At 33.3% G+C, this 17537-nt stretch overlaps 4 protein-coding genes across 4 annotated transcripts; all 4 read right to left on the bottom strand.

Annotated features, from left to right (window-relative positions):
- Positions 1–855: 855 nt before the first annotated feature.
- Positions 856–2066, bottom strand: HELRODRAFT_160844 (hypothetical protein; the record flags this gene model as incomplete). The annotated part of the gene is made up of 3 exons (XM_009017774.1): positions 856–964; positions 1385–1538; positions 1790–2066. 3 exons carry the CDS (start codon positions 2064–2066, stop codon positions 856–858), a joined length of 540 nt encoding a protein of 179 aa, XP_009016022.1.
- Positions 2067–5927: 3861 nt separating this feature from the next.
- Positions 5928–6852, bottom strand: HELRODRAFT_64675 (hypothetical protein; the record flags this gene model as incomplete). Its single annotated transcript, XM_009017775.1, has 2 exons — positions 5928–6036; positions 6599–6852. The coding sequence occupies 2 exons, from the start codon at positions 6850–6852 to the stop codon at positions 5928–5930; spliced, it is 363 nt and encodes a 120-aa protein (XP_009016023.1).
- A 3138-nt stretch (positions 6853–9990) lies between these two features.
- On the bottom strand, positions 9991–10641 carry HELRODRAFT_160846 (hypothetical protein; the record flags this gene model as incomplete). Its single annotated transcript, XM_009017776.1, has 2 exons — positions 9991–10021; positions 10163–10641. 2 exons carry the CDS (start codon positions 10639–10641, stop codon positions 9991–9993), a joined length of 510 nt encoding a protein of 169 aa, XP_009016024.1.
- An 824-nt stretch (positions 10642–11465) lies between these two features.
- HELRODRAFT_64460 (hypothetical protein) lies at positions 11466–11952 on the bottom strand (the record flags this gene model as incomplete). Its single annotated transcript, XM_009017777.1, has 2 exons — positions 11466–11574; positions 11828–11952. The coding sequence occupies 2 exons, from the start codon at positions 11950–11952 to the stop codon at positions 11466–11468; spliced, it is 234 nt and encodes a 77-aa protein (XP_009016025.1).
- Positions 11953–17537: the final 5585 nt, after the last annotated feature.

Consider the following 17537-nt stretch of genomic DNA (forward strand, 5'->3'; position numbering starts at 1 on the left):
AATTAGAACACGGTGATGACTATTTACTGTGACGACCGAAATATTTAGGCAGAGGTAAAATTGTTTCATAAAAATCAGAGTCATGTCATCAGCATCTAATTAATTAATCGTTGTCACTATAGTGGAATAAAACCATTCAGATTATTAATTAATTAATAACTAATAATTAACTAAATAATTAGAAGATATTTAAGGCAATTAAAATCTACTGCTGCATTATCATCAGCCAATCAAAATTTACCCAAAAAAAATTCAATTTTCTACATGGCAGCGATACAACCATCAAACCGAATGAAAAAAATACATTTAAAAAATTCAACGACCAACATATACAGAGAATCAATCAACCAATCAATTGATTGACCAATCAATCAACCAAGGTTAAAAAAGCCAACCAATTAATCATCCTACCTAACCGACCATTCAATTAATTAATCAATTAAACAATCAATTAATTAACCAACCAATCAGTCACTCAAACGACATCCAAACAGATTAATGCGAGACTTAAAAGAGCAAATCGTCGATTAGACGCACACACACATATAGCAGGATATATATATATATATATATATATATATATAAAGCAGGAGGGTAAGAAACATAAATTATCTTTGATTCAGATCATATCAAAATCAAGATACATCCGAGCTCCATGTGCAATGCAACTCAAGATTTTAAAATAAAAAAACGAACCGACGTATAAAAACTTTATCATCAGACAATAATAGCACTTATCATAAAATATGACAAATATATGCAAAATATAACTGTGAGTTATAGTTTACAAAAAGAGATACACACACACACACACACACATACACACACACATATATATATCTCCAATGGATCGATTTACAGTCTGGAATATTTTCCGATCATAGCTTTGCACTGCGGGCAAGTATGGCTGGCGTCCTTCAGCCCGTTGATGCAAAATGGTATCAGACAGCACCCGAACACTAATCTGTGTGCATGTTATCAGTTTGTTTTGTATTTTTGAAATATTTTAAAGTTATTTCAAGAATAAAATTTTTCTCGTAAGTAATTTGTCGCAAGTAATTACCATTAAGTCTCTAATGTGTTTTTAAAAGCACTTTTTACGTTCCATCATCACATAGATGTGATCATTTTTTGTTTTCAGCTGCATTGTGAAAAATAAGCACAACTCTTCTGGCCGGAGATTCACAATAAAACAATAAAATCATGTGAGATGAAAATGTGTAAAGAGCCATTTAAATAGGACTAAAAAATATTGAATAATAACGTCAATGAAGCTATAATTTTCATAGCACCGTTCCAGTCCCGTTTAACCGACGAAGCATTTCATTTCAAAACCAGACTACAAATTAGTGAAAGACGGGGGTCAACTAACAAACTAACTAACCCAAAAAGGACAAGACCCAAGCATATTAACCAGACAAGAGCACCAGACTGATAATCAACATGCGTGACTATCTGGGCCCTGCAGTTCGGACAGACCGTACTGAATGGGTGCTCTGGTACTCTGCCGACGAACGGCTGTTGAACGATCACTGTGGCTGGTAATTATTATTAAAATGAAATATTATTAATAATAATTATATTAAAAAAATTATCACGATAAATACATCACATTTAATTGAAAAAGTATCAATGCGTAAGAAGAAATCTCAACGATGATGGTGGTGGCAAAAGTAGCAGTATTAAAATTCATTTCATAACAATGTTAACAACAATTCAGATATCTTACGTCAATAATCATCCTCACAATCACCATCACAAAATTATCACTGCAAAAGTTGAGACGCACTTTGAACGCCGCCTGGAGGATATCCTGGGGCTGTTGGTTGGGGATATCCCGGTGGAGGTGCAGGTTGGTAGCCCGGGGCAGCGGGAGGGTACGCCGGATTAACAGCAGGAGGGTGACCTGGATTAGTAGGTGGATATCCTGGATTTGTGGGAGGATACCCTGGATTTGTGGGAGGATATCCTGGATTAGTGGGTGGATATCCCGAAGAAGCTGAAGGGTACCCCGGGGAGTATTCTGGTGGGTTGCCGGTTTGGGGGTGATGTGCTTTCTCATCCATTTCGGTTGATCTATCAACGTTAGAGACCTTTTTTATTTTTTCTTTTATTACTTTCAGACAATATTCACCGGTGGGCTATCTGTATTTTTAAATAAAAAAAATCATTTAATAAAACGCTATTCATCATTTTATTGCTACACATTAACAGGCAATGTTATTTGGTAAGAAACAGGCTTTTACAAGCATATTAAAATACTTTTTCATACGATTAAAATCCAATAAATCAATTAAAATTTTGTAAAAAGTTTATTTTATTTTATTTTTCTAATTCATCAACAAAACTTCTCCCGATAAAACGTATTTCATAAATGTTTGCATGTATGTATGCATGTGTAAGTGTATCAATGCACGTATGTATGCATATTTATGTGTATGAATGTTTGTATGTATATGTATGTATGTATGTATGTATTGTATGTCTGCATGAATGTATGCATGTTTGTATATGGGAATTCTCTTTCAATGTTCCTCCCTCCGTTCAACTTTGTGCCAAAAAAGGAATTTTTATAACGTAAAATTTTAAAATTGTGAAATGAGATTAAAAACTGTATTTAAATTTTTAAAAATAAATGTACATATACATGTATGGAGAAAGAGAAAGAAAAAAAGAGAAAAAAAGAATTAGAGAGAGAGAGAGAGAGATAGAGAGATCAAATGTCCAAACCCTTTCAAGTCAAGTAGTAGTATTGAAGTGCTGGTTTTTTGGTTATTTTTTTGATTATCATTGATAATAAAATCGATGACGTATTGAATTTAATGTGCACACATACAAACAATAACACATGCCCGTGTGTATGTTTGTTTGTATGCGTGTGAATATGCATGCGATGTAGAATAAGAAGATTGCTATTAATTCTTAGAAAATTTATTTGATTTGACGGTCTGAATACAAATGAACTCATTAGTAAATGTGTGTATGTGTTATTGCATGTGTGTATGTATGTGTGTGTTTGTATAGTATATAGGTACGTATGTTTGTGTGTACGCATGTGCAGAGAGATACAAAAAACTAAGCACTTGCGACTATTGCAAAAATCAATCAACCAATCATTCAAGCAATTAATTACTCAATCAATGAATCAACCAACCAAGCAATCAATTAGAATGTTTAACATGAGACAAGAAATATTGATAAAAAGACGATCGTAAACCGGCGCGCGTAGTTAGGTTCAATTAATATATCTGATAAGTACTTAGGAAATAATTTAAATTGAGACTTGTGCATTACAGTTCCAACTACAAAAAATATTCGATATAATATAAGTAGCCAGTGCAAGAGAACAAGAAATGGAGATATATGAGAAAAGAAAGGAACACGAGGAACCCAGACGGGCAGCAGAGTTAAACGTTTTACTCAAAAGATAGAGTGTGGAAGACCATAGTAAAGCGAGTCACAATCAATCTTAGATAAAACTAAAGAAGTAACAAGGAGAAGGAGAGGATCATCAAGAGAAGGCAAAAGTTTTTTATTCTACGTAGATGAAAGTAAGAATTTTTGACAGAACAATGATTAATCTGAGTAGAGACAATTAATAATAACATTGATGACAATGACAGCATTAAAATACTAAACAAGTAACATGAAAACAACGCAATTACATCAATTTGATGGCAATTTAAATATCACACACACACAGCCACACACACATTTTCTCTCTCTCACACACAGACACACACAAACGTATATAAATACACACACACACACACACACACACACATACACGCATATATACATATGTTATATACATTTTTATTTATAAATTTTTCACCAAATTAACACAACATTAAATTGCTTCCGGTTTCGAAGTTACCAGAAAAAGCATACTTTGATGTTGTACCATGTATCAACTGTAATATTCACCAAAGTGCAGCCCATTAATTAAATTAATTAGAATACATATATAATTATATACAATACATATACAAAAGTTAGGTAGTAGTATTAGTATATAATCAATACTTCAACAATCACTACTACTAATACTACTACTGCTAGAACTACTACTACTACTACTACTACTACTACTGCTGCTGCTGCTGCAGTAGTAGTAGTGGACTACTACTGCAGTAGTAGTAGTGGACTACTATTACTACTAAAAATACTGGAAACGCTAATAATAATATAATTAATAATATAGTGGAGCTATTTTTTTATTTATAAATAACGATAAGATTTTTTTATTATCATCTGAAACAATCAAAACAAAAAATAACAAAAATAGCAAAAATAACCTACCTCTCTTTAAAGTTCTTTGTTTACGAATGCCATACCGCTTATACCTCAAGGTATCAAACTTATACTTCTGGTAAATTATTGATACATAAACATACATTCACTACATATATATATATATATATATATATATATATGTACATGCATACATACATTCATACATTCGAACATATATGCATACATTCATACATATATACATACATACAAACAGATATATATGTATATATATATATATATATGTGTGTGTGTGTGTATATATATTTAGATACAAAAGTACTCAAACCACGTATAAACAGGCATTTAAACGTAAAAACACATGCGAACATGTATGTCACGCATACACGTAAGTATTAACGATGTATGTGTGTGCGTGTATGTTTGTGCGTGTGTGTGTGTTTGTTTGTATGTATGTATGTACGTCTATATATGTATGCATGAATAAAATTGTTTATGTTTAAAATTATAAATATTATTATAAATATATGAATATTCATGTAAGATGACTATAAATGAATGATGATTTTATGCTGCTAAAGTTAGCCCAAAACACTTACAGGCTTCTATTCATTTCTGTTGCTAGTGCTACCATAATAATTGTTGTTGTTGTTGCTATAGCGAGAGAGAGAGGGAGAAGAAGAAAAGAGAGAGGAAAAAATGGAGAGAGAACGACTTAAGAGAGAAAGAGGGGGAAAGAGAAAGGTGAGAGAGAGAAAGGAGGGCTGGGATATGTGTGTGCTAACCGTCGATAGGTATTTTACACGTGTTGGTAGGTATCGATCGATTTTTGTAGCTATGACCTTATTATTTCTGTTATTAATAATAATTTATTTTTAGATCTTATTATCACTATTATTTCTATTATTAATTATAATCTTTTGGATTACTGTTGTTATTTTTATTTCTATAATTAATTCATTTACTTCGAGTACGATTGATAGTTTTAAATATGTGTTTGGCAAGTTTTTCCTTCAACTATTATTATCTTCTGTAAAAATTACGAGAGAAGAAGAAATTATTATTTCTATTTAATAAACTATTGATTGAAAATGAAATAAATGTATTGTTGTATAATGTAACAACCCCTACTATATGTCATAGCAATCACAACGACAAGCATTTAATGTGTATTCAACAAAAGAAATAAATGTAATTACGAATAGGTAAAATAATTATCATATTTTAAAATATAGCCAGTATTAATTAGTTAATTAATTAACTATTAATTAGTTAATTAATTAACTAATTTATTAATTAGTTAAAAACGAGTGCATCAGTTTTAAATTTGTTTTATATCTAACCTATGAGACGTGACAAATATTTTATTTTTAATTAACTAATTTATTAATTAGTTAATTAATTAACTAATTAATCCATTAGCCCAATGAGGTAATTGAAAACTAACTCATTCAACAGCATATTTTCTGATTGTTATTCATGTATTTATGCAATCATTACAATTTTAAATATTTGTCACGTCTCATAAGTTAGATATAAAACAAATTTAAAACTGATGCACTCGTTTTTAAACAGTTAACAACTTATCGGTTGATCAGTTATACAATTCAAAAACATCTTCAATCAATCAATCGATCGACTGACCAACCAGCCAGCCAACCAATGAAATCCACTTAGATTCTTTTATGCTGACCAACCACAATGTTGCATCTGGGACACGTGTGGACCACGTCCTTGGTGCTGTTGATGCAGAATGGGATCAAACAACATCCAAGAAAACATCTGCAATTAATTAATCAATTAATTAATCAATTAATTTATTTACTTATATATTATTTTGTCGATGAAATTATGAGTAATCCAACAACTAAAAAATTGAGTCAATGAGTGAATGAATAGAAGTTAATTGACAGATTCGACCAATAGACAGACAGAAAAACAGACAGACAGACAGAGACAAAGCAAATACATCTCAATCCAGGCACCTGCTGGCTGATCAGTCAGCCAGTTGGGAGTGGAAACATATAATCAGTCAGCCAGTTGGGAGTGTTACATGTTATATTAAGCACACCAATTATTCAACCAGCTATCTGCAAAACTCTCATTTGCGTGGTTATTTAATGGTTTTGATAAATTAAATAATTAAGTAGTTATGTAATTAATCAAACAATCAATCTGCAAACTTTTCAACCGTTCAACTAACAAATCAGTAAACATACAAAAAAATTGACCAATCAGCTTATTCGATCAATCATTCAATCAACCACTTGACTAACCAACCAACCAGCCAACCAGCCAGCCAACCAACCAACCAACCAACCAACCAACCAACCAGCCAACCTACCCAACGAGGGTCAAGACAACGCAAATGATCCAGGTGAGAGCTCCGGACTTGTACTCGGCTGCGGTCAGGATGGGAGCATTACAACTGGGGCAAGTAGTATTGTAAGGGTATTCAGGGGCTTGCAAAGCGCTACCCACAACTACGGTATGCGTATTTGCTGCTACGTAGGTGTTAGTAAGAGGGATTTGCTGGGCGATTGGAGGAGGATAGCCTGCTTGTGTCCCCTGTGCGTACCCTGGGGGGTTTGCGGGCATACCCTGAGGATTGGGTGGATATCCTGTTTTATCTGACATGTTTGTCTGATGACGACCGTAGTGTTCTTTTTCTTAAGACGGCAGCTTTCTACTTTTTTGCTAGAAATCAAAAAATATAACAATAATCAATAAATGATCTAATATGTATTAATATAAATATAGTTTATAAAGCTGAAGAACAGTTGGTTCTTGTATAAAGTTCGAAATGTAGCTCACAATGATAATTGTTATCACACTTCAACTATGAAAAATATCGCAAGCACTACGTTCCAAAAACTATGTCCAACGTCTCTAATGTCTGCCTTAATATAGAATAGAAATGTGTAAAAAATAAATTCGTACACTCAATCAATAGGAAACTTCCCTGAAAAACTTTGAAACGCCAAACACCAAACAAACAAACTAATATCTAATTAACTAGTCCGATTTGATGAATGAAAGAGTGAACGAACAAATGAATGACCGAAAGTTTCAACTGCCCCAACTCTAATGTAAATAATAATTTTTAATATCTTTTACTTTACTTTATAACCTCTTCAAAAAGTACAATCAACTCACCTTTATGTTTCTCGCGTATGCTTATCACGTATTACGAATCACTTAGATTTCTATTTCAATAATAAAATCATCATTAAGAAAGAATGGAACGTAGCATGTGACACACTTGAAGTATCAGATATATATATCTAACGGTACAACATGTGAGTAATCTGTATGATATGCTATAGATATATACGTATATATTATATTATGTGTCTTTATATATATGTTATTTATATATATGTTATATATATATATATATATAATATATATATATATATATAAGCCTAAACATTCACGTTAAAAATAATATTAAAATATGGCAAGCATGGAAAAAATATGTTATCTTTCTAAAGTAGGTATGTGTTTGTTTGTTTGTTAGTAAACAATGCATGTATACATGTTTGTTTGTATTTATTTATTTATGCATGCATATGCATGTATGCATGTATGTATGTATGTATGTATGTATGTATGTATGTATTATTATTATTTGTATTATTAAGAGAAAACTTAATATAGCGTTCGTTATAGCAGTTTTCACAAACGCTATCAAATTATAACTAATATTAATACCAAAATAGCAAGAATGTATGTATGTATGTATAAATGTATGTATGTATGTATGTATGTATGTATGTATAAATGTATGTATGTATGAATGTATGTATGTATGTATGTATGTATGTATGTATGTATGTATGTATGTATGTATGTACGTATGTATGTATGTATGTACGCATGCACATATGTATGTATGTATGTATGTTATTTACGTTTGTTTGTATAACAAACCTTAGGTGAGCTCCCTAATTGAAAGATCCTGTTTATACGTGCTCTAATCATAATATCGATTATTATTGTTTTTATTGTTATTATTATTGTTATTCATGTTTTTACTACTATTATCTTGTTATTATAAATTGTGAATGTTCACATTGTTTAACTTTTCTTTTTTTCTACTTCATCCACCCTTTTGTCAGTTTTGAAACTTAATTAAATGATATGAATTTATGTTTTGGGCTGTTACTGCTGACAATATTGCGTCATTTTATATTTTGTTTCTTTTTATTTCTCCAAAATATTTGTTAGATACATCACATTTCTTAAATTATTTTATTCTACCAAACTATGTTGATGCTTTTAAGTCTAGCGCTTGTCAGTCAAAAAAATTTATCAACTCTATCTAATTATTTATTTTATTTAGATTCACGGATATTAACATATTTTAATGATATAATCAGAGTTTATTTTGAATAAGATATAAAAAATTATTTAGATTTATTCAAATTCAATCGATATAACAAAGTTATCGCCAATAAATTTACCAATCAGTCAGTCAGTCAGTCAGCCATCCAGCCAGCCAGCCAGCCAGCCAGCCAGCCAGCCAGCCAGCCAGCCAGCCAGCCAGCCAGCCAGCCAGCCAGCCAGCCAGTCAGTCAGTCAGTCAGTCAGTCAGTCAGTCAGTCAATCAATCACCAAATGAATCTCTAAAAGCTCTTTTCAACTCTCGAACTACTCCTTTACATTTAGGGCAGCGATGCACAATATCTTTCGTTCCATCGAGGATAAATGGTAACAAACAGCATCCAAAAATGCCTCTGTGGTCAATTAAAAATTTAATTAAATCATTATTTAATTAACTTATTAACTAATTAATTAATATTTTGATTGTAACGCAAGCAAACGATTGAATTGATAAATGACATGAACAAATAACACGACTCAGATATCGTTCAGTAAAAACATTTGCCAAATTATAAAATAAAAGAAATAAAAAAAGAAAATCAAAATTGTGTGATCTCTTAAATGTTTAACAAATGCAAATATTAACGTAAACAATCATATCTACACGTTGTAGATATTATATTATTATTTTTATTATTATTACATAACAAAATAATAATAGTTATTGTAGTTATTATTATTATTACAAATGCTTTTACGCATATTTAACTTCTACGATCTCAAAAGCCCTCTAACCAAGAAATTTGAATCAGCGTCTATGAATATGTATCATACATACAGATAGAAACACGCGCGCGCGCACGCACACACACACACACACACACACACAAAGATAATACATACATTCACACACACACTACATACATACACACAGATACATACGTAGATACATAAAAACTTACACATACAGTCAAAACGAAACGTAGATACATACAAACATAAACATAGTCAAAACAAACATACATACACGTAAAGACACAAACAATTCAACAACATCCGGTTGCACCCGCACTCAAAATTGCTATAACCCACTGACGTCATTTCTGTTATGAATTAATTACTCTACGTCATTACTCACACTTTAATTAAGATTCATAAGAGTTTTCAGCCGACATCATCGTCACCACCATCTTCGTCGTCGTCCTCACCATCATCACTAATGCCATAACCATTATCACCACCATCATCACCAATGCCATAACCATTATCACCACCAACGTTCATTATCATAATAATAATAATAATAATAATAAATAGTGTTGTTTATATTAATTGTTAAAATATACGATCTTTTTTTTTAATTTTTTAATTTTTTTAATTTAAAATTTTTTTAACTGATGGCTTTGCGTATCAACGGTCCAATTTGGAATTATTTGACGTGCTGGAAATATACATATATGTCAATTTCGAATTTGCAATAATTTTTTGCGGCAATTTTTTTATATAAAACGAAATAAAAACATAATTTTATCAAAAATTACGAATATTCAGGAAGACAACAAATAAAGGACAACTAACTCACCCTACAGCGGCTATAACAAAACAAAGGACCCAGCAAAGAACTCCAACGTGATACTCTGGGACTGTGAAAATACTCTCATTGCAGTTTGGACAGGCGGTGTAGTGGGAGCGCTCCAGACGAATTCTCGTGATCATGCCCTCATATCGTTCTTTATAAAATTGATTTGTGATTTCCGTAAATGTCGGTGAATGTCGACCGGATTCTTGCGGGTTTTTAGGCGGTTCTTGAGAGTTTTGGGTTTGATCTTGAAGGTTTAGGACCTGCGCTTGGAAATTTGAGGGTAGTTCTTGGAGATTTTGGGGTTTTTCTTGGAGATTTTGGAGGTGATCAACAGTATTTTGTGGTTGCTCTTGAAAGTTGGATGGCTCTTCCTGAGAATTTTGTTGGTGCCCTTGAGAGTTTTGTGGTAAGTGCCTTTGTGAGTTTGATGGGTCTTCTTGATGATTTGCTGGGCCTACCAATTTATTGTCGTCTGTCATGTTCGAAATGCGGCGTCGATTGTGTTGCTAGATGTTTCTTTCCTTGTTGTTTGTCTCAGTTAACCTTCAACCAACTGGGTTTAGAATTATAAGATGAGACACAATTTTGTTAATAAAATAGTCAGGAAATGTAATCAACTTATAAATATTTGTAAGAGAGATTGAGATGTGAAGGAGAGTGTTTGACAAATTATATGAATGTACGTGTGTATATAATATATTACAAATGTATGTATAAATATAATATACATGTATATATAACGGTGTGTGTTTGTTTGTTTTTCCGTTGGTGTAACGTAAAATAATTTTTAACAGCTTTCTCAATTTTTATTAAAAATTTCAATTTCAGATCATTATTCATCAACTCAAATTAGTTTTTTTTAACAATTTTTATTAAATATCTATAACCAGGTTAAATTGTTTGAATAATTATCGTCTACAGAATGCTTTTTGAAATAGGAGTGATATTGTAATTTGATCGTTTTCAGATATATTCTCTGTTTCTGCGATTAACGTAAAAAATATAAAACACGAAAAAGAAATATTTAAAGTATTTGATTAAAAATTCATTTGATAAAATATCTTATTGGCTTTATTAGCATGTATGTAAGTGTATATGTATTTTAATTTATATTTAGCCAACAAGTATTTTCTCTTCAAAAATGAAATGTTAAAATGACAAGCATATCAAACTTTTTTAATCACTAAACCAGCAATTCTTGAAGTAATCAATCAATTGACTAATTAATGAAATTAACAATCAACAGTGAGAACTGTTTGTAGTAGAGCCATTCTAACAAATAGTATCATTGTAGTGTTCGTTGTTAAATTCTCTTGTGTTCTCCTACCACCATATTGCACTGTGGACATCTGTGAACGACATCTTTTGTGGCTTTCACGAAGAATGGGATCAGACAGCAGCCCAAGATACATCTGGGTCAGTTTAGTTCAAATTAAATTATGGTTGCATTTTGAAAATTATTTAAATGATAAGGACGTAATTGGGTTAAAAAATATAAATCAATCAGTGAATTAACAAATAAACAAACAAACAAACAAAATTATATAACAAACAAGTGAAATGAGAATAAATAACAAATCAAATAAAAATGAACAGCCAAACTATCACTTAACAACTAATTATTCAACCACCAGTGATAAACTAACCATCAACCGTTCAACTCACCCAAAGAAAGCAAGGACGAAACAGAGGACCCATGTAAGAGCTCCATTCTTATATTCTGCAGAGGTAAGAACGTTGGCGTTGCAGTTTGGACAAGTGGTATTATAAGGGTATTCCGATGCCTGCATACGTGTCCTCACAACAACTGGACCGCCGTGATGGTAATGGTGGTGGCCTCCACTTATGTGGGTTTCTGGCATTGGTTGATTTGCTGCTGGAACAACCTGTGGGTATCCGGGTGGGTTTGGTGGATATCCTTGAGGATTTGGGGGATATCCTTGAGGATTTGGGGGATATACTTGAGGATTGGGAGGGTATCCTCCTTTGTTGAAGTCGGCCATGTTTGGTTTTTGTTGTTTGTCTGATTAGTGATATAGATCATAGTGTTTGGAATTAAATATTTTTTGAAGCATGAAACTTTTTAATGCGGTTATAACGCGGTGTATTCATAGAGAAGATTATATAGCAATTCATAGAAAATGTTTTACATAAATAATGTTGTTGATAATACAAAATACATAATTAAAGAAAAAATTACTAAAAAATTATACTAGATACTATACAGTAAAAAATTAAACGGTAGATATCAAAAAAATGAAATTTTACCAAAAAATATCACCAGGCAGGCAAAAATATGCAAAACTTTCCAACGATGATTCAATGCACGATTCAAAACTTTGCTAAAGATCTCAAAATTATTAGTAGATGTTATTATTATTATTAAGGACTAACTCAAGGACCAGCCAGCCTTTCTATATTTTGGCTAGCTGCTCTGAACATTAAGAATATTTCACGTGGCTTGCCATACCTGAGTGATCATTGTCTGCGCAGTATATATATTTGTATTTATATAATAAATCATAGCAAATAAATGTATATATAATTGTGTGTGTATATATATATATATATATTATATATATATAAATTTGTATAGATGATGTTATATTTATATATATATATATAGAGAGAGATAGAACGTGAGAGAAGGAGAGTGAAAAAGAGAGAATGAAACGTTAAAATAAATTGTTATTTATTCAAAAATTAATTATTTAAAAAAATTTTTATTCAACGTCTATTATAAAACTGTTATAGATGGAGGCAACAAATCCTGCAAGGCAAATGACACGGTTTTGTTCCTACCATATATTCAAATGCAGCTTATACGTGACGATATAATTATTTATTTTGTATTGTTCCATGCGTGCACAGGCACACACTCATTCATTCACTCGTGCTGTCTTACGTTATTCAGGTTCGAAGTATAGGGTTCGGTAATTTAAAGGGTTACAAGTCGTTATTCAAGTTATTCATTCAAAAATACTTTAGTAACGTCTCATATCTATGATTACTTCTGCTACTTTTTGTTCGATCGATCGATTGATTGACTGATTAAGATCTATCCTTATAAGACAGAACTCAGAGGAAATGTTTGAATGTTGGCTTATTGTTCTTTTTTTATTTTGTAGGTATTTTTTCAAATATATGACAAACCAAATAAAAAATTTCATGATACAAAAGATATAACAAACTTTTGATTGTTATATCTTTTGATATCTCAAAAGATATACTAATCTTTTGTTGAAACAAGTAAGCAACAATTAAATAACAATAATTAACAATAGGTAAGATGAAAAACGGATGAAATATTTAGAGAAAGTTCATATAATGGTTATATTTCACGCGAGCAATTTTTGTATTATCTTATCTTAGTTAAACTCAATTATCCAATTAATTAATTAATTAATTAATTAATTGGATAACTGAATTTACGATATATAAATATAACGACTAATTAAAAGTTAAATTCTTCTATGTAGTCCAACAACTATTCCACAGTTTGGACATGTGTGTTCTATATCTTTTGTTTCTTTGTAAAAAATGGAATCAAGAAGCAACCGCAAAAACATCCGTCAGTTGAAAATAATAAATTTAATTATTTATTTAATAATTAATAATATAATAATTAGAGAATTCGATGATGTCTGACTATTTAATTCATCATTTGGAAACGACTTTATGTCAGATTTTGAGATAAGTGCATCTTTAGTTTGCCATAGATACAACAACAACAACACACGTTTAAACGGCATTTTCCACGAGATCGGGGGTTGCCGTTTGGCTACCTATGATGAAACCGAAATACCCCTCGACTCCATCCACATCTGTCACTCGCCTCAGTATCACGCAACCCCGCTTTCACCCTGTCCTTCTCCACCTGCTCTCTCCATCCCAATCGCGGACGACCCCTTCCTACCACTCCTTCAACCTCGAACTCCAACGCTCGCCTAATTCCGACCTTTTCATCCCTTCTCAACACATGTCCATACCACCGCAATCTCGATCTCCTTATCAATGTCACAATGTCCTCATTCAGTCCCATCATTGACATCAGCTCTGTACTACTCCTCCTATCCTTCACTTTAACCCCACACATCATCCTCACCATAGCTTTTTCAGCCCTCTGCAGTACACTTTCCTCCTCTCTCCTCAACACCCAAGTTTCACCACCATATATCATCGCTGCTCTCACACATGCTTTATATACCCTCCCTTTCATCTTCACTGACCATTTCTTTCCACACAATACCCCACCCAGTTCCCTAAATTTCATCCATCCCACACGAACTCTAGCCGTAACTGCGCTCAAGCATCCTCCATCCGCATTCAGCTTATCCCCTAAGTAAACAAAGCTTTCCACTCTTTCAATACCATCACTCAACCCCGTCCTTGCGTCCGTCCTATTAATCACACCATGAACACATTTCTTACATTTGAACGTGCCTTCCACCTTTTTCAGTGCCCCCCTCACACCACTACATCTCTTATGCACCCATTTCTGACATCCTATACACAATACCGAGTTAGCCTTCACTCTCCTATCACATACCCCACAGGGGTCTATTTTACTTATCACTCGTTCCCCACCTTCCCCACTCACCATTACCTTCGTCTTACCAATATTAACTTTTAACCCTTTCTTTTCAATAACACTTTTCCATCTGTCAAATTTTAACTGCAATTCTTTCATGCTATCAGCCATCAAGACTAAATCATCTGCATACAAAATCTCAAATAACAACCCCTCCATTATGTTTCCACACACAACATCTATCACAATTGCAAACAGAAACGGTGATAACACTGATTCTTGATGCACTCCTACCTTAACACTAAAAGCGTCCGACATCCCCCTTCCAACCCTCACCTTTGTCTTTGCCCCTTCATACAGCTGCATCACAGCTTTAACAAGTCTCTCATTCACTCCTTTCTTCCTCAACGCCCATTCAATGACCTTCCTCGGTACTCGATCAAAAGCCTTTTCTAGATCCACAAAACACATGTACAATCTTCGTTTCTTCTTTCTATAATTCTCCTGCAACATTCTCGCCATGAACAACGCATCCACCGTTTCCCTACCAGGCATAAACCCACACTGCATTTCATTAACTGTCACCATACTTCTCAACCTCCTCTCAAGCACCCTCTCCACTACCTTCATTCCGTGCTCTAGTAATTTCACACCCCTGTATGACCCACAATCTCTCACATCTCCTTTGCCCTTATACAACGGCACCAACACACTGTGTCGCCAATCCTCAGGTATACCTTCATCATCAAACATACTGTTAGCAATTCTCATCATAACTTCAATTCCTATCACCCCACTCGCTTTAATATGTTCAGCCGCCACTTCCGAAACCCCTGTCGCCTTACCTAGTTTCATTTCTCTAACTGCTTTCTCTACTTCCTCCATCGTCACCTTCTCTATAGGTCCGTGTGTGACCGCGGATTCCACATCTCTATCCCACTCATTCTCTTCATTCATCAACCTTTCCATATGAGCTTTCCACACCTGAGCTTTTTCCTCCTCATCTATGCACAACTTGCCAGATCCATCCCAAACACATCCATTCCCTATAACATCTTTCCTATCCCTCATTGACTGCTTTGCTACTTTGAACATTTTCCTCGAACTCACATCAGATTCCATTTCCTTCATTAACCTATCTGATGCTTTCGTCATTGCAGTTACCACTGCCTGTTTTGCAACCTTCTTAGCCTTCCTATACTCAGACTCCGCTTCCTCCGTCATGTCCCTTCTCCATACCCTAAACCTCTCCTTCTTGACTTCCAAAACCCTTCTTATATCTTCATCCCACCACCACGTCTCACCATGCCTACACTTTCCTTTCGTCCATCCACATACTTTATCTGCCGTAGCCAACACACAGTCCCTGTATCTCTCCCAAACATCTCCATCCTTACCACTCTCCCAATTTTCAGCCACCTTCACTTCAAATGCCTTTCTCACCTCTGCATCCTGCAACTTCCATGTCTTTCTCTTTGCCACAAACTTATCCTTCTTCCTCCTCCCCATTTCTTTTGATGTCACATCCATCACAACCATACTATGCTGCAACATACCAGGTATCGCCTTCACATTCTTCACATACTTCCTATGTTTGGCCCTTACCAATATATAGTCGATCATCGATCTATGTTCCCCTGACCTATAAGTAATCATAGTTTGCCATAGATATAGAAATAATTGCATTTGCAAAAGAATTAAATTAAAAAGACATCGCAAGTAATTTTCAATGAATAAATTATGTTAATTAAAGAGCCAACAGACCCAATCAGGAAGAGTGTGATGGACATTAATGACGTACACGCCCCTGTTTTGTAATGGATTATAGTGGTTTTGTCAATGTTACAGTTTGGACAAGTAGTGCTGTAAGGATCTACAGGAGATTGTTCACTCCTCTGACGTATTGCAATCTTTCTGGAGTTGGTCGTTATGTAGGTTGTACCTGGAACCGCTGCTGAAGATGAGGAATGGAGATGAATAACTTGTGGTGATGGGATTTGGGAATATGCTGGTGGATCAGTTGATGGAGAATGTTGGCTGTAATGTGGTGGGTCTGCTTGTTGTTGAATTTCTGTTTCTGGACTATTCTGTAAATAATTTTCTTTCGTAACTGGTGCGTTTCAAGTTTTGTCGTCGTCTGCCATTTCGTATTTGTTGCAAAAAATCTTTCAAATAGCTCAGAAAATAAGTTGCTGCATGGTAATGTAATGATATATATATATATGTGTACCCTATATATATATGACTGTTGACGAAAGAAGTTTAAACTCAAGTTGTTTACAGATGTTTACTTTAAAAATCTTTTAAGATAGATAGGCTTAGTCGTAAAGTAGGTCACGATTATCTTGCATGAAACGTGTTAGCTTAGTTTAATCATCACCAAAGAACGTATCTCACACAATATAGAATATACATACATTACTTTGGTATAATAATGTACGTTTTTCGTTTCATTGAATTATTATCAATTCGTCAGTTCTACTTAATAGAGGAATGTTCAAACGTATTTTGTTTATTTAAGAAAATAGTGACACAAGAATATTCAATCAATATTGACCCCAATCTGAACGGTGCAAAAATGTTCTTCAAAAGAAGATTTTCGAGAAAACCAAGCGTCCAATTTACGAAAAAAAATTCACCAGAAAAATAAAAAAAATATCTGAAGAGCCTATGTCTACATAGAGTCGATACAGTATAAAATTATATATATATATATTTTTGTGTGTGCGTGTGTGTTATGTTTATAATATGGCATGCACACATATAAATACAATTGCCATGGTGATTCAGAGATAAGCACAGCTGAGTGTGTGTGTCTGTGTGTGTTTGTGTGTGTCTGTAAAG

Source organism: Helobdella robusta, assembly GCF_000326865.2.
Source record: "Helobdella robusta unplaced genomic scaffold HELROscaffold_2, whole genome shotgun sequence".
Taxonomy (NCBI): domain Eukaryota; kingdom Metazoa; phylum Annelida; class Clitellata; order Rhynchobdellida; family Glossiphoniidae; genus Helobdella; species Helobdella robusta.